Source organism: Amblyraja radiata, chromosome X (assembly GCF_010909765.2).
Source record: "Amblyraja radiata isolate CabotCenter1 chromosome X, sAmbRad1.1.pri, whole genome shotgun sequence".
Taxonomy (NCBI): Eukaryota; Metazoa; Chordata; class Chondrichthyes; order Rajiformes; family Rajidae; genus Amblyraja; species Amblyraja radiata.
Window position 1 is genome coordinate 12,786,144 of NC_045999.1, and position 22,782 is coordinate 12,808,925.

Genomic DNA, 22,782 nt, shown 5'->3' on the forward strand with positions numbered 1-22,782 from the left:
TCTGGACCAGTTGGAGTCGGTTGATGTAGGTGGAGCTGATGCCAAGGAGAAGTGAGTTGCAATAGTCCAGTCGGGAGGAGATGAAGGCATGAATGAGTCTTTCAGCAGCGGGCGGTGTGAGAGAGGGTCTGAGTTTGGCGATGTTGCGGAGATGAAAGAAGGAGGTTTTAATGACATGGCGGATGTGAGGCTCAAGGGAGAGGGTGGAATCAAAGATCACGCCAAGGTTGCGGGCCTGGGGAGATGGGGAGACAGTGGTGCCGTCGATGGTGAGAGTGGGGTTATTGATTTTGCTGAGTGTGGCTTTGGAGCCTATGAGGAGGAATTCTGTCTTATCGCTGTTGAGTTTGAGGAAATTATGTTGCATCCAGGTTTTTATAGCTGACAAACAGGAGTTGATATGGGAGAGGGGGAGGTTGTGGGGGGATTTGGTGCCAAGGTAAATCTGGGTGTCATCAGCATAACAGTGGAAGTCCAGATTGAAGTGGCGGAGTTGGTTGGAATCAATGGATTTTAGATTACGGAAGGTGATTTCTCGGAGGAAGCGGGGGCGAGGTGTCGGAGAAGGGATGGTGAACCGTATAAGCTTATGATCAGAGAGGGGGAAGAGGCAAGGATGGAGGTCGAGTACCGGTTGATTTGTGGAGCAGACCAGGTCAAGGATGTGACCTTTGTCATGGGTGGGAAAGGTGACGTGCTGAGTGAGAGAGAAGTTGTCCAGTAAAAAGGCGAATTCAGATGCAAGCTTGCAGGTGGGGGAGTCCATGTGAATATTTAAGTCACCAAGTAGCAGCAGACGTGGGGAGAGGGATGAGGCAAGTGTGAGGAGTTCAGTGAAGTCAGATAGGAAGGAGGGGTTTGGTTTATGTGGCCGGTAAATGAGGATGACTGTCATGGAGGAAAGGGCTTTGAAGGCGAGGAATTCAAATGATGTTACTGGGTCATTGTCGGGTGGAGCACTGTTCACAGGCAGTTTATGTAAATGAGATCCCATTGTGACGTCATAGCTGTAACTGCCAGCAACTACCACTGCAGTGTTCAAGTCATTCTTTCTCAAACTGGATTTTGTAAAGTTTAAAATGTGAATAACTTGTAAAATATAACATCAATGTGAACGAAACTTGATAAAAACATACCACAAGACAATTGTGAGTAAGGTGGTTCAAAAATTGTAGCACTATCGTGTATCGTTTTGGCGTAATTGCAGGATCTTACAGCCAGACATCCAAACAAACAAGATGAGAGTTTGAGTATTATATATAGATATATGTACGTATATATAATCTGTGTGTGTATATCTATATAATTAAAAGTCTCATCTTGACCACTTCCTGTTTGTACTGTATATAGATTTTAGAAAAAACGCTACCATATATCGCTGTGATTTTTGGCCATCTTACTCACAGTCCTCCTCCGCTGAGCAGGCCCTGAGGATTTTTCCCATCGATGAAATATAAAAAAGTTATGAATGTTTAAAAAACCTTGAGATCCACTCGCCTGTCAATCACTGCGATGAAGGAAACGCCCCTTCCGGGGGAAGGGGGGGGGGGGGAGCAGGACTATGAAACCTCAGATGTCTGGAGTCAGTCACTCCACAATATCGCGAGGGAGGGGCCACAACTCTCATTCTGAATCAACTGAACTGTGAGTCTGCAATGTACTTGCAATAAATTATTTGTTAACCTTTAATGACAATGCCATGAGTTGTTTGGCCTGCTGCCCTGCCTGTGCTTGAAACTGCAATGCTGTGTTTGGAAGGAATAAATGCTTTATTATGTCCGACTCATTCCGTGTAGTGGACAGGTCGTGCTGTTTGCGTAATTTCCGGTAAGTGCAGAGGTCTCGCTGATTGCGGAAGTGCCGCTGACTGCGGAAGCCCCAAAGTGGAGAAGCCGCGCTCAGCCATGTGATTTATTCAAGAAAGTTTACTGCCATATATATGGTGTGTGTGTGTGTGAGTGTGTATGTGTGTGTATGTGTTTGTGAGTGTATGCATGTGTGTGTGTTTGTGAGTGTATGTGTGTGTGAGTGTATGCGTGTTAGTGTGTATGTGTGTATGTATGTGTGTGAGTGTGTGTGTTTGTGAGTGTATGTGTGTGTGTGTGTATGTGTGTGTGTGTGTGTGTGTGTGTGTATGTGTGGGAATGTGTGTGTATGTGTGTGTGTGTGTGTGTGTGTGTGTTTGTGAGTGTATGTGTGTGAGTGTGTGTGTGTGTGTGTGTGTATGTGTGGGAATGTGTGTGCATGTGTGCGTGTGTGTGTGTGTGAGTGAGTGAGTGTGAGTGAGTGTGTGAATGGTCTCAGTGACTGAGCGGCCAGCCCAAGAATCCATTCGGCCCACAATGTGCATACTAGCCCTCTGGAAACCTGGCCTTTCAGCCCACAACACCATGCTAGCGTTCCAGAAAGCGCCCCCTCACTGGCCAGCAAAATTGGAATTGGTGGAGAGGTGGAATATTGTGTTGGGGACCAGCCCTCCCGTGTACTTAGTCTAGTATTATATATATCTCAGGCAGCATAACTGGATGATGTTTCGGGTCGAGACCCTTCTTCAGACTGAGAGCCTCTGTGAGATAACGGCCTGACTTTCAGTGTGAAGAAGGGTCTTTACTCCAGAGATGCTGCCTGACCCGCTGAGTTACTCCGGCACTTTGTGTCTATCTTCAATGTAAACAGCTCCTTCCTGCACATTTTGTCTGCCTCACTATGACAGGTGTCTCTAGGCCTGATGTAGAACAGGCCTAGCACAGAAAAGGCCCAACTCATCCATGCCAGCCAAATGAACCAGCCTTCCCTGATCCCGTCAGCCATGTGTTTCACGGGAACATATTGGCCCTGAACTCTCCCTACCTCTCTTTAATAAAACTTCCCATTTGCCAGACACCCTTTCAACTGCTAACAGCCTCTTCCAGTCAACCTTGAGAAAATTCCTGTCTAATGACGGCAGGATTGGCTTTGTCCCTATTTAGGGCTTTAACTTGTGGTGCATTCCTAACCTCTTCCATAGCTTTAGTTTACTTTAGTTTAGTTTAAAGATACAGCACGCAAACAGGCCCTTCATCCCATCGAGACCATGCTGACCAGCGATCCCCACACACTAGCACTATCCTACACGCACGAGGGACAATTTAACCAAAGCCAATTAACGTACAAACCTGCATGTGTAGGAAGGAGCTGCAGATGCTGGTTTAAACTGAAAATAGGCACAAAAAGCTGGGGTACCTCAACAGGGACTGGCAGCATCTCTGGAGAGAAGGAATGGGTGACGTTTCGGGTTGAGACCCTTCTTCAGACTAGTTATGGATAAGGGAAACGAGAGATATAGATGATGATATATAGAGATAAAGAACAATGAATGAAATATATACAAGAATGTAACAATGATAAAGGTAAACATTGTTAGCTGTTTGTTGGGTGAAAATGAGAAGCTGGTGCGACTTGGGTGGGGGAGGGATAGAGGGAGAGAGGGAATGCCGGGGCTACCTGAAGTGAGAGAAATCAATATTCATACCACTGGGCTGTAAGCTGACCAAGTGAAATATGAGATGCTGTTCCTCCACTTTGCGTTTAACCTCATTCTGACAATGGAGGAGACCGAGGACAGAAAGGTCTGTGTAGGAATGGGAAGGAGAATTAAAGTGTCCAGCAACCGGGAGATCAGGTTGGTTCACGCGGGCTGAGCGAAGGTGTTCGCGAAACGATCGCCCAGTCTGCGTTTGGTCTCGCCGATGTATAAGTGTCCACATCTTGAACAATGGATACAGTAGATGAGGTTGGAGGAGGTGCAAGTGAACCTCTGCCTAGCCTGAAAGGACTGTCGGTGTCCCTGGACAGAGTCGAGGGAGGAGCTATAGCGACAGGTGTTGCATCTTCTGCGGTTGCAGGGGAAGGTACCTGGGGAGGGGGTGGTTTGGGTGGGAAGGGATGAGTTAACCAGGAAGTTGCGGAGGGAACGGTCTCTGCGAAAAGGGGTGGAGATGGGAAAATCATAATAATACTTTATTAGCCAAGGATGTTTTGCAACATACGAGGAATTTCATTTGCCAAACATTGCAAAATAGCCTCTAGGGAGGCTATTTGGGTGGAACTGAGAAGTGGGAAAGGTGTAGCAACACTTATAGGGGTGTATTATAGACCGCCAAATGGGGAACGAGAATTGGAAGAGCAAATATGTAAGGAGATAGCAGATATTAGTAGTAAGCACAAGGTAGTGATTGTGGGAGAATTCAACTTTCCACACATAGACTGGGAAACACATTCTGTAAATGGGCTGGATGGTTTGGAGTTTGTAAAATGTGTGCAGGATAGTTTTTTGCAGCAATACATAGAGGTACCTACTAGAGGAGGGGCAGTGCTGGACCTCCTGTTAGGAAATGAGACGGGACAGGTGGCGGAGGTATGCGTTGGGGAACAGTTCGGGTCCAGTGATCACAATACCATTAGTTTCAATATAATTATGGAGAAGGTCAGAACTGGACCTAGGGTTGAGATTTTTGATTGGAGAAAGGCTAACTTTGATGAGATGCGAGATGATTTAAAAGGAGTGGACTGGGACATTTTGTTTTATGGGAAAGATGTAGAAGAGAAATGGTGGACATTTAAAGGGGAAATTTTAAGAGTACAGAATCTTTATGTTCCTGTTCGGTTGAAAGGAAACAGTAAAAATTGGAAAGAGCCCTGGTTTTCAAGGGAAATTGGACATCTTGTTCGGAAAAAGAGGGAGATCTACAATAATTATAGGCAGCATGAAGTAAATGAGGTGCTTGTGGAGTATAAGGAATGTAAAAAGAATCTTAAGAAAGAAATTAGAAAAGCTAAAAGAAGATATGAGGTTGCTTTGGCAAGTAAGGTGAAAGTAAATCCAAAGGGTTTCTACAGCTATATTAATAGCAAAAGGATAACGAGGGATAAAATTGGTCCATTGGAGGAACAGAGTGGGCAGCTATCTGCAGAGCCAAAAGAGATGGGGGAGATATTGAACAATTTCTTTTCTTCGGTATTCACCAAGGAGAAGGATATTGAATTATGTGAGGTAAGGGAAACGAGTAGAGTAGTTATGGATACTATGAGTTTCAAAGTAAAAGAAGTACTGACACTTTTGAAAAATATAAAAGTGGATAAGTCTCCAGGTCCTGACAGGATATTCCCTAGGACATTGAAGGAAGTTAGTGTAGAAATAGCCGGGGCTATGACAGAAATATTTCAAATGTAATTAGAAACGGGAATAGTCCCCGAGGATTGGCGTACTGCGCATGTTGTTCCATTGTTTAAAAAGGGTTCTAAGAGTAAACCTAGCAATTATAGACCTGTTAGTTTGACTTCAGTGGTGGGCAAATTAATGGAAAAGATACTTAGAGATAATGTATATAAGCATCTGGATAAACAGGGTCTGATTAGGAACAGTCAACATGGATTTGTGCCTGGAAGGTCATGTTTGACTAATCTTCTTGAATTTTTTGAAGAGGTTACTAGGGAAATTGACGAGGGTAAAGCAGTGGATGTTGTCTATATGGACTTTAGTAAGGCCTTTGACAAGGTTCCTCATGGAAGGTTGGTTAAGAAGGTTAAACTGTTGGGTATAAATGCAGGAATAGCAAGATGGATTCAGCAGTGGCTGAATGGGAGAAGCCGGAGGGTAATGGTGGATGGCTGTTTGTCGGGTTGGAGGCAGGTGACTAGTGGGGTGCCTCAGGGATCTGTGTTGGGTCCTTTGTTGTTTGTCATGTACATCAATGATCTGGATGAAGGGGTGGTAAATTGGATGAGTAAGTATGATACCAAGATAGGGGGTGTTGTGGATAATGAAGAGGATTTCCAAAGTCTACAGAGTGATTTAGGCCATTTGGAAAAATGGGCTGAAAGATGGCAAATGGAGTTTAATGCTGATAAATGTGAGGTGTTACACCTTGGCAGGACAAATCAAAATAGGACGTACATGATAAATGGTAGGGAATTGAAGAATACAGTTGAACAGAGGGATCTGGGAATAACCGTGCATAGTTCCTTGAAGGTGGAATCTCATATAGATAGGGTGGTAAAGAAAGCTTTTGGTATGCTAGCCTTTATAAATCAGAGCATTGAGTATAGAAGCTGGGATGTAATGTTAAAATTGTACAAGGCATTGGTGAGACCAAATCTGGAGTATGGTGTACAATTTTGGTCGCCCAATTATAGGAAGGATGTCAACAAAATAGAGAGAGTACAGAGGAGATTTACTAGAATGTTGCCTGGGTTTCAACAACTAAGTTACAGAGATAGGTTGAATAAGTTAGGTCTTTATTCTCTGGAGCGCAGAAGGTTAAGGGGGGACTTGATAGAGGTCTTTAAAATGATGAGAGGGATAGACAGAGTTGATGTGATCAAGCTTTTCCCTTTGAGAATAGGGAAGATTCAAACAAGAGGACATGACTTCAGAATTAAGGGACAGAAGTTTAGGGGTAACATGAGGGGGAACTTCTTTACTCAGAGAGTGGTAGCGGTGTGGAATGAGCTTCCAGTGGAAGTGGTGGCGGCAGGTTCGTTGGTATCATTTAAAAATAAATTGGATAGGCATATGGATGAGAAGGGAATGGAGGGTTATGGTATGAGTGCAGGCAGGTGGGACTAAGGGAAAAAAGATTGTTCGGCGCGGACTTGTAGGGCCGAGATGGCCTGTTTCCGTGCTGTAATTGTTATATGGTTATATGGTTATTCATACCAATAAAAAGCAACGGAACACACAAAATACATTTCAACATAAACATCCTCCACAGTGACTCCTCCACATTCCTCACTGTGATGGAAGGCGAAAAAAAGTTCAATCTCTTCTCTTCTTTGATCTCGCGCAGTCGGGGGCCTTGAGCCTTCCGTAAACGGGACGATCTTGGCTCCTGTAGCCGGCGGCGTTTGTGCCCCTCGCGTTGGGGCGATCACGTTCCCGCATCGGGGGGGAATCTCATCTACCTCGCGCCGGGCGATCGGACCCCGGGTCGGGGCTGGTCGAAACCTTGTGCATCATTTGGAGCTTCCTGACATCAGTCTCTAACCGAGACTACCAGCCCCTCGATGGTGAAATCCGCAGGCCACAGTTGGAGCATCGATCCCAGGCAAGGGATGGCAAGCCCACGGCCCCACGGTGGGGCTCAGAGTCAGTCCCGAGCAAGGCCGGCAGCTCCGTGATGTTAGGCCGCAGAACGACTGGATATACAATCGGGAAAAAAATCACATCTCCGGCAATGTAACAGATTGAAAAAAAGTTTCCCCGACCCCCTCCCTCACCCCCCACATAAAACAAACCACAGAACACTAACACAAACTTTTAAAACACACTAAAAATAACTAAAAGACAGACAGACTGTTGGCGAGGCTGCCATCGTGCGGCACCCCCTGGTGATCTACTAATGTGGATAATGGTGGGATCCTGTTGCGAAGGTGATGAAAACGTCAGAGGATTATGTGTTGTATGCGATGGCTGATGGGGTGGAAGGTAAGGATTAGGGGGACTCTGTCTGTTGCGACTAGGGGGAGGGGGAGGGGGAGCAAGGGCGGAGCTGGGGGGTACTGAGGAGACATGAGTGAGAGCCTCATCTATGATGGGAGAGGGGAACCCCCGTTCCCTAAAGAATGAGGACATCTCGGGTGTTCTGGTATGGAACGCCTCATCCTGGGCGCAGATGCAGCGTAGACGGAGGAACTGGGAGTCGGGGATAGAGTCTTTGCAGGAAGCAGGGTGGGAAGAAGTGTAGTCGAGATAGTTGTGGGAGTCAGTGGGTTTGTAATAGACGTCGGTCAATAGTCTATTTCTTGTGATGGAGACTGTGAGATCAAGAATAAGGAGGGAGGTGTCGGATATGGTCCAAGTAAATGTAAGTGCGGGATGGAAATTGGTGGTGAAGTTGATGAAATCCAAACCTGTACGTCTTTGGAGTGTGGGAGGAAACCGGAGCATCCAGAGAAAACCCACGCACGCCACAGGGAGAACGTACAAACTCTGTACAGACAGCACCCATAGTCAGGATCGAACCTGGATCTCTGACACTGAACTCTATCGCTGCGCCACAGTGCCACTATTTAAAACCTAATAGAACTACAGTCAGTGGTCCCTAAGTGTTCCCCCACACTGACAACACGTCACTTGCTCAACCTCAATTCCCAATAGATCAGGTAGACGCACAGTCTCTTGCCCAGAGTAGGGTCATAAGGTATAGGAGTCGAACTAGGCCATTCGGCCCATCAAGTCTACTCCGCCATTCAATCGTGGCTGATCTATCCCTCCCTCCTAACCCCATTCTCCTGCCTTCTCCCCATAACCTCTGACACCTGTACTAATGAAGAATCTATCTCTGCCTTAAAAATATCGACTGACTTGGCCTCCACAGCCTTCTGTGGCAAAGAATTCCACAGATTCACCACCCTCTGACTAAAGACTTTTCTCCTCATCTCCTTCCTAAAAGAACGTCCTTTAAGTCTGAGGTTATGTCCTCGAGTCCTAGACTCTCCCATTAGTGGAAACATCCTCTCCACATCCACTCTAACTTTCCCTATACTGTCTGTTTCAATAAGGTCCCCCTTCATTCTTCTAAACTCCAGCAAGTACAGGCCCAGCTCTGTCAAATGTTCATTATAGGTTAACCTACTAATTCCTAGGATCATTCTTGTAAACCTCCTCTAAACCCTCTCCAGAGCCAGCACATCCTTCCTCAGAGACTGTGCCCAAAATTGTTCACAATATTCCAAATGTGGCCTTACCAGGATTTCTGGATTCTCTCCCCATTTAGAAATTCGTCTACGCCTTTATTCCTACTACCAAAATGCATGACTCCGACTTTGCTACACTATATACTATCGTCCACTTCTCTGCCCACTCCCCCAACCTGTCCAAGTCCTTCTGCAGAGTCCATTACCTGCCCTCCACCTATTTTTGTATCATCCGCAAACTTGGCCACAAAATCTTCGATCCCCTCGTCCAAATCATTAACATACAACGTGAAGATGATAGTACTAGTGTACGGGGTGTTCGCTGGCTAGCACCGATTTGCTGGGCCGAAGGGCCTGTTTCTGCATCGTATCTCTAAAGTCTGGAGTCTAAAGATTAGATGGTTATATTATAAAATGGTTTTGAATGTATAAATGAATTGTTGTAAATATTGTTTCTCTTTCAGAGCCAGTAAATGCGGGACAGAGCCTGTCTCCAGGTAAGGAATATGATTACACTGTGTTGCCCAAACTGACAATGTTTCTGTGACACATCTACACAAGGTACCAACACATCAACGATCCTCAGACCGAGATTTTAGATGAAGAAGGGTCTCGACCCGAAACGTCACCCATTCCTTCTCTCCAGAGATGCTGCCTGTCCCACTGAGTTACTCCAGTTTTTTGTGTCTATCCACCCATCCCTGTAGGAGCACTTCTGCCTCAGGAACTGCAGTTCTCTCATCTCGCTGCTACCCTCGGGAAGAAGGTACAGGAGTCTGAGATCCGTGATTTCCACGTTCAAGAACAACCTCTTCCCAACAACTTGAACACAACGGCAACACTAACCTCAGCAAGACAGATACAAAATGCTGGAGTAACTCAGCGGGTCAGGCAGCATCTCTGGAGAAAAGTGATAGTTGACATTTCAGATTGGAACCCTTCCAACCCGAAACATCACCTATTCCTTCTCTCTAGAGATGTGTTTGTCTGTCCTGCTGAATTACTCCACCACTTTGTGCCTATCTTCGGCATAAACCAGCATCTGCAGTTCCTTCCTGCATCGTGACCTCAGTATCTATGACCTTCCATGGACTGCGTCATTTGATGCACGGCCATCTTTGTTTTTGGTGCTATTATGGTTAGTTGGTGTTATGGTCAAACGTCATCATTAGTTAGTGGCGGCACATTGGCGCAGCGGGTAGAACCGCTGCCTCATGGCGCCCATGACCCATGCTCGATCCTGACCTTGGGTGCTGTCTGTACGGAGTTTGCACGTTCTCCCTGTGACCGTGTGGGTTTTCTCCAGGTGCTCTGGTTTCCTCCCACATCCCAATGACATTGGTCCTCTGTAAATTGTCCCCTGGTGTGTAGGGAGTGGATGAGAAAGTGGGATAGCATAGGACGATCGCTGGTCGGCGTGGACCCAGTGGGCTGAAGGGCCTGGCTCCTTGCAGTATCTCTAAAACGACAACTAAATCTGTATGTGTGTTATTGTGTTTATGTGGCTGTTAAACTGTAGCAAGTTCAATTTCATTTCCTTGTTCCATTGTTGGCACATTTCACAATTAAACTCTGTGGACTCTCATGACTCATGAGAGGTTGAGTCAACCTTAGTGGTTGAAGGAGTCATCTCAGAGAGCCTGCAGGCATGTTGGCACCACGGTGTAGGCTAGACTAGTGATTCACCGGTGTCTGTGGCTGCTTGCCGTAGTTGAGTTGAGTTTAGTTTAGAGATACAGCGCGGAAACAGGCCCTTTGGCCCACGTGCCGAATGGTGATCCCCCCCCCCCCCCCCACACACTTACACTTATACCAAACCAATTAACCTACAAACCAGTACGTCTTCGAAGTGTGGGAGGAAACCGAAGATTTCGGGAAAAACCCGCACAGGTCACGGGGAGAACGTGCAAACTCCACACAGACAGCGCCCGTAGTCAGGATTGAACCTGAGTTGCTGGCGCTGTGAGGCTGCAACTCTACCGCTGCGCCACCGTGCCGCCCTGGATACTAGCTACCTATCAGTTCTTTGAAATCCTTCTCATGTCAAGCGACTGATGGCATTGACATTCTGAGACGTGCCTTCACCCAGTGTACACAGTGTCCTCCCTTGTCCACTGACTCAGTGAAGTCCGTGCATGCATAAGTTAAGTGATAGGAGCATAATTAGGCCATTCGGCCCATCAAGACTACTCCGCCATTCAATCATGGTTGATCTATCTTTCCCTCTCAGCCCCATTCTCCTGCCTTCTTCCATAACCCCTGATCCCTGTACCCCCGTACCCACGTACTAAGATGCTGCCACTTTCTCTGCAGGTGTAATCGTGATCATCGCACTCTGCTGCCTGTTTGGTGTCACCATCGCTGTGGCCATCACCATCTTCTTTCTGAAGAAGAGGTAAGATGTAACGGCGTCACCAGTATACTCTGGCTCTGTAGCCGAGCTCCCCTTCTGCCCTCTACACCTTCGCCATCCCCCACCTGCTCCTCCGTCGTGCCCTCACCAGCTCACGGACGGATCCCTTCCCCAGACCGCCATGGGTCATCCCAGGAGCAGGCTCAGCGGAGGGAGGTGGCCACGGGGTCTGGTTAGAGGAGCCCCAGGAATGTGAGGCTGCTGCTCCTGCGCTGGGGGGTGGTGATGGGGGGGTAAAGACACAACCAGATCAACTAGAGTGTGCAGGAGGAAGGAAGTGACACGGATAGCGGGATGGGGAATAGAGGAAGTGACATGGGTAGCGGGATGGGGAATGAAGGAAGTGACACGGATAGCGGGATGGGGAATAGAGGAAGTGACAACGGGTAGCGGGATGGGGAATAGAGGAAGTGACACGGGTAGCGGGTTGGGGAATAGAGGAAGTGACACGGGCAGCGGGTTGGGGAATAGAGGAAGTGACACAGGCAGCGGGTTGGGGATGGGGAAGGAAGTGACACGGGTAGCGGGATGGGGAATAGAGGAAGTGACATGGGCAGCGGGTTGGGGAATAGAGGAAGTGACACAGGTAGCGGGTTGGGGAATAGGGGAAGTGACACGGGTAGCGGGATGGGGAATAGAGGAAGTGACACGGGTAGCGGGTTGGGGAATAGGGGAAGTGACACGGGTAGCGGGATGGGGAATAGGGGAAGTGACACGGGTAGCGGGATGGGGAATAGAGGAAGTGACACGGGTAGCGGGATGGGGAATAGGGGAAGTGACACGGGTAGCGGGATGGGGAATAGAGGAAGTGACACGGGTAGCGGGATGGGGAATAGAGGAAGTGACACGGGTAGCGGGTTGGGGAATAGAGGAAGTGACACGGGTAGCGGGATGGGGAATAGAGGAAGTGACACGGGTAGCGGGATGGGGAATAGAGGAAGTGACACGGGTAGCGGGTTGGGGAATAGGGGAAGTGACACGGGTAGCGGGATGGGGAATAGAGGAAGTGACATGGGTAGCGGGATGGGGAATAGAGGAAGTGACATGGGTAGCGGGATGGGGAATAGAGGAAGTGACACGGGTAGCGGGATGGGGAATAGAGGAAGTGACATGGGTAGCGGGATGGGGAATAGAGGAAGTGACATGGGTAGCGGGATGGGGAATGAAGGAAGTGACACGGGTAGCGGGATGGGGAATAGAGGAAGTGACATGGGTAGCGGGATGGGGAATGAAGGAAGTGACACGGGTAGCGGGATGGGGAATAGAGGAAGTGACACGGGTAGCGGGATGGGGAATGAAGGAAGTGACACGGGTAGCGGGTTGGGGATGGGGGAAGGAAGTGACACGGGTAGCGGGATGGGGAATAGAGGAAGTGACACGGGTAGCGGGATGGAGATGGGGAAGTGACACGGGGGAAGATGTGAAGTTATTGGTGAAGTTTGAAGGTGAATCTCTGATGGTTTGATGATGGAGACGGGAGTGAAGGATGAGCCGATCTTAGTGAGAGTTTGGATGCAACAGCAGGTATCAACCAAGCACAGGAACAGGCCCTTTGGCCCATAATGTCTGTGTAATACATGAGGACAGGTTAAACTATCTCTGCCTGCCCGTGATCCATATCCCTCTATTTCATAAGTGATAGGAACAGAATTAGGCCATTCGGCCCATCTAGTCTACTCCACCATTCAATCATGGCTGATTTATCTCTCCCTCCTAACCCCATTCTCCTGCCTTCACCCCATAACCTCTGACACCCGTCCTAATCAATAATCCATCTATCTCTGCCTTAAAGATACCCATTGACTTGGCCTCCACAGCCTTCTGTGGTAAAGAATTCCGCAGATTCACCACCCTCTGGCTAAAGGAATTCCTCCTCACACATATCCATGAGCCTATCTAAGCGCTATTAAATGTCACGATTGTATCTCACTCCACCACCAGCCCTGGCAATGTGTTCCAGGCCTCCACCACCAGCCCTGGCAATGTGTTCCAGGCCTCCACCACCAGCCCTGGCAATGTGTTCCAGGCCTCCACCACCAGCCCTGGCAATGAGTTCCAGGCCTCCACCACCCTCTGTGTTAAAACCTGCCCCCACATCTCCATTAAACGTTGCCCTGGGTCAATTTTACCGTGCGGTGAATATTTCCCTCCTCAGCCTCCCTCCCATATAAGTGACCGGGAGCTGTTGGAGTGGACAATCTGTGCCGGGCTGGGGTCAGGCAGGCAGGGTGTTGTATCGTTCAGCAGCAGCATTAGTGTCAGTCTGGTCCAGACCACACACTGGGTATTCACATAGAACAAGCGGCTCAACACTGCCCACTGGTGGAGGAACATCCTCAACACCATTGCAGTTCACAGTCATATTCTGGAGATCTGTCTCTCTCTCTGTCTCTCTCTCTCTGTCTCTCTGTCTGTCTCTCTCTCTGTCTCTCTCTCTGTCTCTCTGTCTCTCTCTGTCTCTCTCTGTCTCTCTCTTTCTCTCTCTGTCTCTCTCTGCCTTTTACGATCAGGACCATCCCACTTCTTGAGGACCTGAGTCAGACAGTCCCCTGTATTACTGATGTAGAGGAGAGCAGGTCCCCAAACCCCTCCTGCCTGTGCTCTTCATTAGAACATAGAACAGTACAGCACAAAAACAGGCCCTTCAGCCCACACTGTCTCTGCTGGACACGATGCCAAGACAAGCTCTTACCTGCCTGCATATATCCCTCTATATCCAAGTGCCTATTCAGCATCACTATAGTATCAAGCTCCACCCCCACCCCAGGCAATATGTTCCAGCAACTCATCACACTGTGTAAACAAACTTGCCCCTCTCATTGCACCCTCTAGTCTTTGACATTTCCATCCTGGGAAAAGGTTTCTGCTGCCTGTGCAATATACGCCTCTCATAATATTATATGTTTCTATCAGTTCCCCCCACAACCGCTGGAGTTCCAGAGAAAACTATCCAAGCCTGTCCAACCTCTCCCTGTAGCCAACACCGCTTAAAAGACTAATAATGTTAAATAGATACAAACAGCTGGAGTATCTCAGCGGGTCAGGCAGCATCTCTGGGGAAAAGGAATAGGAGACATTTCGGGTGGGAATCTGAAGAAGGGTTCCCGAACCAAAACGTCACCTGTTCAATCTCTCCGGAGATGCTGCTTGACCCACTGAATTACTCCAGCATTTTGTGTCTATCATTGGTGAAAACCCAGCATCTGCAGTTCCTTCCTCTACACAACATTGTGATAAACTTGTTCCGCACGCTCTTCGAAGCCTCCACATCCTTACTGTAATGGGGGCGACCTGAATGGCATGTAACACTCCAGGTGTAACCTAACCAAAGTCCTATGAAGATGCATCATGAGTTTCTGATACTCAATGTCTCAATTATATACCCATGCCTTCTTTATCAATGGGGCCCTTATTGTCATGGGTGGCAGATACAGTGAACTATTTATTACATCAGCCCAGCAGGACTATGTCAGTACATAAACACAATCACCCAGTTCAGTTCAGCGCGTGGCTATTTTTGCGCTGTTACAGTCCCATCCACAGCCCGTTGCAGCCGTCACCTCCATTCCGCTCGCCCTGTGATCCGATGTCCCTCTCACGCACGGCCCGTCTCTTCAGACCCCTCTGGCCTCAGACCTCCCGCAGCCGAGCTCGATGGTGTTGGAGGAGAGACCTTTAGAAACGTATACAATTCTTAAAGGACTGGACAGGCTAGATGCAGGAACAATGTTCGGGGGAGTCCAGAACCAGGGGTCACTGTTTGAGAATAAGAGGTTTTAGACTCCTTTAGGACTGAGATGAGGAAAAATTTTCCCACCCAGAGAGTTGTGAATCTGTGGAATTCTCTGCCACAGAAGGCAGTGGAGGCCAATTCACTGGATGTTTTCAAGAGAGAGTTAGATTCAGTTCTTGGGGCTAACGGAATCAAGGGATGTGGGGAGAAGGTAGGAACGTGGTACTGATTTTGGATGATCAGCCATGATCATATTGAATGGTTCGAAGGGCCGAATGGCCTACTCCTGCATCTATTTTCTATGTTTCCATGTTTCTACGCCCCGCGCCGGTTCTGCTCACTGTTGTCCAGTGTCCGTGGGCGTGGCGGTCTCTCTCCCGTCCACGTGCGTTGCTGCTCGTTCTTCTCGCCGCTCTGTTCTCAGCTGAATCCTCGTTCCCACAGAGCGCGTAAAACGACAGAGGACGGGGGGATGGTGTACAAGGCGGCAACAGCGGCAGACACTCCCGCGCAGGCCTGAGCCGCCGGCAGCGTCTCACGTGGCCACCAGCGCACTAACGTGTCGGGACATCGAGCATCGATACGTGGAGATGTGGCAACAACCTATAACTGTTTGCAGTGCAGTGTCATCTGTAGTGTCCTCTCCTGAATCCTGACCCTACCGTTGATTGAAATGTTCTCTTTAAATGACAATGTTTCATTACTTTCTTTTTTCCATTTCTTAAACCACTCCTGAAAACGCACGCCTGCCCATTGTAGAAGGGGAATATTCATCGGAGTTTCACACCTGTGACTGCACTCAGGAATCGAATGAACTGCAGATTGTGGAGCCTTGATCAAAACACAAAGTGCTGGGTTACACAACTGGTCAGGCAGCATCTATGGAGGGATGGAACCGCTGAGTTACTCCAGCACTTTGTATTTTACTCGATTCCAGCATCTGCAGCCCATCGTGCCTCCATCTCACCGCAGAATCCCCTCAAGGGTATGTCCACATTGAAGACGTTCTCCTCCTCTCTCCAACTGGAGTTTAGTTTAGTTTAGAAATACAACCTCTAGTTGTCTGGAAACAGACCCTTCGGCCCACGGAGTCCGTGCAGACCAGCGATCCCCGCAAACTAAAACTATCCCACACACTCTAGGGACAATTTACAATTATACCAAAGCCAATTAATCTACAAACCTGTACGTCTTTGGAGTGTGGGAGGAAACCGGAACACCAGGAGAAAACCCACGCAGGTCACGGGGAGAACGTACAAACTCCGTACAGACAGCACCCATAGTCGGGATCGAACCCGGGTCTCTGGTGCTGCAAGGCAGCTACTCTACCACTGCTCCACCGTGCCGCCCTCTCTCACTGCTCCCCCTCTGTGATTTTCCTCCTGCTCTCCTGTCCGAACCATGTCCTCCACGATGCTGCCCGACCTGCTGAGTTTGTGTTTCATTCATGAATTTAATCATATGAGATGGGACTTTGATCATTTTACCACCGAGGATATGTCAGATATTTATTCCAAATCGTCAATCTGAGGTTAAAAGAATTTGGTTCAACAAATTAAAAAGTAAAATGGTGTTTCTCAGTTAATTAGACCACAGCTGATAAGCTACAAACTGTAGCAACATAAATGTAGGAATGTGAGTTTTCTGTGTTCACCAGTAGATAGGTGAATTGGTTCCAGTTTGTCCAATACCAGCAATATAACAGTATAGTTTTTGTTTTAGAGGTACACAAGGAAACAGGCCATTCGGCCCAGCGTCTTCATGTCGACCATCGATCACCATTCACACTAGTTCTATGTTATTCCAATTTCCCATCCACTCCCTACACAATAGGGGCGATTTACAGAAGGCCGATTAACCTACAAACCCGCTTGTCGTTGGGATGTGGGAGGAAACCGGAGCACCCGAAGGGAACAGAGCGTTTGTCAGCCCTGGTCCTGTATTCGCTGGAGTTTAGAAGCATGAGGGGGAACCTCATTGAAACATACAGAATAGTGAAGGGCTTAGATAAAGTGGATGTGGAGAGGATGTTTCCACTAGTGGGAGAGTCTAGGCCTGAGAATTAAAGGACGTTCTTTTAGGCAGGAGATGAGGACGAATTTCTTTAGTCAGAGGGTGGTGAATCTGTGGAATTGTTTGCCACAGACGGCTGTGGAGGCCAAGTCAGTGGATATATTTAAGGAAGAGATAGATGGGTTCTTGATTAGTACAGGTGTCAGAGGTTATGGGGAGAAAGCAGGAGACTGGGGTTAGGAGGGAGAGATAGATCAGCCATGATTGAATAGTGGAGTAGACTTGATGGGCCAAATGGTTTAATTCTACTCCTATCACTTATGATCTTATGAAATCCACGCAGTCACGGGGAGAATGTGCCAACTCCACCCAGACAGCACCCGAGATCAGGATCGAACCCGGGTCTCTGGCGCTGTGAGGCAGTGGTTCTACCACTTGAGCCACTGTGCTGCCCATATACATAGTCAGTAGCAATACACGGTACAACTCTTAGATGATTCCGCTGGCACACCTGACAATATTGGAGGGGTCGGTCAATATAGAATGGGCCATTTTGAGATTACCAATAGCCCAAAGCTGTGTCTTCTGCTCAAACGTCAAAGATTGGAGTTGAAATGAAATGCTGTTTGATCTATTTACTTTCTTCCGTAACAGTGAAACTTTATTCTGTACCCCAAATGTTTGGTTATTGTGAATTTTGTATGGGTCAATTTCCGTCACCTGACCAGCTGAAACCAGGAGTTGCCAGTATTGTATCATCTTTATATTTAACACGAAAAACATTAAAAATCTAAAATAGCCTTCATGTACTTTGGACTTGTAGTGATACAGCGTGGACTCAGGCCCTTCGGCCCACCGAGTCTGCGCCGACCAGCCATCTACCCGTATACAAACAATATCCTAGGGACACTCGGGACAATTTACCATTTATACAAGCCTATTAACCTACAAACCTGTACGCCTTTGGAGTGTGGGAGGAAACCGGAGCACCCGGAGAAAACCCACATGGTCACAGGGAGAACGTACAAACTCTGTACAGCCAGCACCCGTAGTCGGGATCGAACCCGGGACTCTGGGAATGTGAGGCAGCAACTCTACCGCTGGGCCACCGTGCCACTGAGCTTTGATTCCTGTTAACACAGGCTAAATCAGTTGTCAATGATTTGAAACTGGATGAAACGTCACCTATCTACCTCCTCCACAGATGCTGCCTGACCGGCTGAATCACTCCAGCACTTGTGGGGGTATTTTTGCGTAAACCAGCATCTGCAGTTCCTTGTGTCTCAATTGAAACTGGCCGTTTTCCAATGATGAATTTTCACTTGACGTCTGTTTCTGTTGCTATTCTAAACCCAGTGACGTTTCCCTTGGTTCCCCCATTCACACTTAGGCTTGGCTCACTGCCCAGTGCCATGTACTGGAATGTCACCTTCATTCATGGGCCAAAAACATACCCACCACGTTGCCATGAGCGTAGGAAGCCGAGGGGTGACCTTGTCATCGAGTCATAGAGAGTCATAGAGTGCTACAGTGTGGAAACAGGCCCTTCGGCCCTACTCACCCACACCGGCCAACAATGTCCCAGCTACACTAGTCCCACTTGCCTGCACTTGGTCCATATCCCTCCAAACTTGTCCTATCTATGTACCTGTCTAACTGTTACTTAAACGATGCGATAGTCCCAGCCTCAACTACCTCCTCTAGCAACTTGTTCCATACACCCACCACCCTCGGTGAAAAAGTTACCCCTCGGATTCCTATTAAATCTTTTCCCCTTCACCTTAAAGCCATGTCCTCTGGTCTTCGATTCCCCTTCTCTGGGCAAAAGACTCTGTGCGTCTACCCGATCTATTCCTCTCATGATTTTGTACACATTTCTAAGATCCCCCTCATCCTCCTGCGCTCCATGGAATAGAGTCCCAGCCTACTCAACCTAGACCCAGCCAACTCAACCCAGCCTACTTGTCGAGGTTCATTAAAGCATGAGCGGCACGGATAAGGGGAAAGATCACAATCTTAATCTCAGGGTGGAGGAACGAGCTGCTGGAGGAAGTGGTCCAATTATGACGTGTAAGAGATATTTCGACAGGGACATGAAGAGCAAAGGCCTGGTAGATGGGGCCAGCTGATTTGGGCATCTTGGTCAACATGGGTGAGTCGGGCTGCAGGAGCCGTTTCTATGCTTGATAGCTCTATGACTTCACAACATATAGAAACAAAGACAATAGGTGCAGGAGTAGGCCATTCAGCCCTTCGAGCCAGCACCGCCATTCAATATAATCACGGCAGATCATCCAAAATCAGTACCCCGTTCCTGCTTTCACCCCATATCCCTTGATTCCAGGAGTCCTAAGAGCTAAATCTAACTCTCTCTTGAAAAGATCCAGTGAATTGGTTTCCACTGCCTTCTGTGGCAGAGAATTCCACGTGTAGATCGGCTATTGCATGCTAGCCAATCATAATAATAATAATAATGGATGGGATTTATATAGCGCCTTTCTAATACTCAAGGCGCTTTACATCGCATTATTCATTCACTCCTCAGTCACACTCGGTGGTGGTAAGCTACTTCTGTAGCCACAGCTGCCCTGGGGCAGACTGACGGAAGCGTGGCTGCCAATCTGCGCCTACGGCCCCTCCGACCACCACCAATCACTCACACACATTCACACACATTCACACACAGGCAAAGGTGGGTGAAGTGTCTTGCCCAAGGACACAACGACAGTATGCACTCCAAGCGGGATTCAAACCGGCTACCTTCCGGTTGCCAGCCGAACACTTAGCCCATTGTGCCATCTGTCGACCATAGTGCTGGTTTGTAGTAGCCCCGCCTAATACATACTTTATAATATTAAGAATCCGCCTACATAGGGCAGTAGATGTAGCAGCTCGGAGATGTAACATACTACAGATCCTCTGCTGTAAGTGTTTAATGAAGATGTGTTGTATCTTTACGTGCGTTTGAGTTTTGTAACTACACCACGGATTCACAACTCTGGGTGAAAAAGTTCATCCTCATCTCAGTCCTAAATGGCCAACCCCTAATTCTTATCTCAGAAGCTCTAACCCTCTGCAGTGTTCATGAAGCATTAAGGTAGACAGGGAATGAAGGAATATTGACCACATTCAGGGAGAGGAGATTAGATTATTTTGGCGTGATGGTTATCTAGCACAGATCGGGATGAATCACGGCTTGGTTTGGGAACAGCTCCATCCAAAACTGAAGGAAGTTGCAGAGAATTGTGGACGCAGCCCAGACCATCACACAAACCAACCTCCCTTCCATTGACCCCATCTACACCTCACGCTGCCTCGGCAAGGCCAGCAGCATAATCAAGGACCAGTCTCACCCCGGCCACTCCCTCTTCTCCCCTCGCCCATCATACAAGAGGTACAGAAGTGTGAAAACGCACACTTTCAGATTCAGGGACAGTTTATTCCCAGCTGTTATCAGGCAACTAAACCGTTCACTCACCGACTAGAGAGCAACACTGAGCTGCCATCTACCTCATTGGAGACCTTCAGACTGTCTTTAATCGGACTTTACTGGACTTTATCTTGCACTAAACGCCATTCTCTATATCCTGTACCCATACACTATGGATAGCTTGATTACAATCATGTATTGGATAGCACGCAACAAAAGCTTTTCACTGTACCACGGTACACGTGACAATAAACTAAATTAAATTGTGGGCCAAAGGGCCTTTCCTGTTCTCTATTCTCCTGTATGTCATTGCTATCCCAGTCTTTCATTCATCTCAGTCTGAAGAAAGGTCTTGACTCGAAATATCACCCATTCCTTCTCTCCAGAGATGCTGCCTGTCCCGCTGAGTTACTCCAGCTTTTTGTGTCTATAAATTCTACATAATTCAAATGCCTCATTAACACGACTTCCTCGGTACATGTGACAATAAACTAATCTCAAACTCATGTCTCTTGCACATCTTTGTAATTTCACGACAAATTAGCTCCTCAATATTCTTCCCACCAACTAATCCCAGTCACATAAACAACCCTTAATTCTCAAATCCAAGCTGATTTTATTCATTATTTCAGAACATCTTTTCTCTCCCAGTAATTCTAGATTCTTTCTTGAACATTGTAGGCACTTGTATATTTAGAACCCACACACGACTGCATTTTACTTGCAATTGCACTATAATGCTATTTGTCTCAACCTCCTATACTAGTTTATACTACACAAACTAAACTCATTGACTTTCTACTTAACCTAGTCTTGGCTAAAAATAATGTTGCTATTCTTGTCACCTGATTTTTTCTCTCTCTATTTCCATGTAAATTTGAGTGCCCTCTGTATCAGACACAATGAACAATACAGCACAAGGTCAGGCCCTTCGGCCCACAATGCCTGTGCCGAACATGATGCCAAGACCAACTCCTATCTGCTTGCACATAACCCATAGCCCTCCATATCCAGGTCGGCTCATGGATATGCAGGGAATGGAGGGATATGGATCATGTGCAGGCAGAGATTACTCTAACTATAAGGGCTGCACGGTGGTGCAGCGTTAGAGTTGCTGCCTTACTGGAGGCCCGTTGTGTCATTTACACAACATCATTTACGTGTCACGAAGCACGACACGCACGTCATGACTCGCACGTGATGCGCGCATGGTGCGTGGTGACGTAGGCAATGACACTCAGTCGTGCGCGGCGCCCCAGGAGTTTGGGATGTACAAAGTCTTCACGATCCATCTGCGTGACACACAAATGACGCCCTTAACTCAGCGGGACAGGCAGCATCTCTGGAGAGAAGGAATGGGTGAATTTGAGCCTAAAGATGGGTCTCGACCCGAAACGTCACTCATCTCCAGAGATGCTGCCTGTCCCGCTGAGTTTTTGTGTCCATCTTCAGTTTAAACCAACATCTGCAGTTCCTTCCTACACAGCAGAGCGACTGACTGATGAGTAGGTGCTGGCAAAGTGCTTGATGGAGCACTAGAGCACAGGCACAATGGATTGCAGCTCAGAGCTGGGGACAATGTCCTTGGCAACTTTACTGTGGTGGACATGTGGGTCACACAAATCTGCATGAAAAGCGAGATAAAAGTCTGGCAACATGAACAGCAACAGAGGACAACACTATTTTTTAAACAGACCAGATGCAATGCCGTTGTCTGTATCTGCCTGAATCACTACTTCTGGCCGTGTGTCTCAGCCACTAATCACAGTGGAAACTAATTGCTCCACACATCTTTAAACAATGATGATTCATTACGTATAACGATAGGACAGAATTAGGCCATTCGGCCCTTCAAGGGTGGCGTAGCGGTTGGGTCGCTGCCTTACATCGCCGGAGACCCGGGTTCCATCCTGACCACACGGAGTTTGTACGTTCTCCCCGTGACCGCGTGGGTTTTCTCTGGGTGCTCTGGTTTCCTCCCACATTCCAAAGACGTACAGGTTTGTAGGTTAATTGTCTTGGTATAAATGTAAATTGTCCCTAGTGTGTGTAGGATAGTGTTAATGTGCTGGGATCGCTGGTCGGTGCGGACTCGTTGGGCCGAAGGGCCTGTTTCTGCACGGTATCTTTAAACTAAACAAAAAAGTAAGAATTTCATTTTTCCATTTCTGTTCGTACGAAAATTAAACACTCTTGATTTGACTTGAATATCAGCTGAGGTTTAAAATGATTAAAAGGATTTTAACAGCAAGGCAGAAGAGAATGAGGGCACGGTGGTGCAGCGGTAGAGTTGCTGCCTCACAGCGTCAGACGTTTCCTCCCAAACTCCACACATACAGGTTTGCAGGTTTCAGTAAATATTGTAAATTGTCCCCAGTGTGTAGGATAGTGTTAGTGTACGGGCATCGCTGGGTGGTGCAGACTCAGTGGGCCGAAGGGCCTGTTTCCGTGCTGTATCTCTAAATTAAACTAAGAAACCCAGTTGCTTCTTTAATCAATTGAGATCTTGCAATACAG

At 47.7% G+C, this 22,782-nt stretch overlaps 1 protein-coding gene across 1 annotated transcript in view; it reads left to right on the forward strand.

Moving 5' to 3' along the window:
- Positions 1 to 15,515, forward strand: part of ca12 (carbonic anhydrase 12) — a 50,575-nt gene extending 35,060 nt beyond the window's left edge. The window contains exons 9-11 of the mRNA XM_033014764.1: positions 9,141 to 9,173; positions 10,990 to 11,071; positions 15,267 to 15,515. Coding sequence (XP_032870655.1) covers positions 9,141 to 9,173; positions 10,990 to 11,071; positions 15,267 to 15,342 — 191 coding nt within the window. The 3' untranslated portion in view covers positions 15,343 to 15,515. The remainder of the gene's footprint in view (positions 1 to 9,140; positions 9,174 to 10,989; positions 11,072 to 15,266) is intronic.
- Positions 15,516 to 22,782: the final 7,267 nt, after the last annotated feature.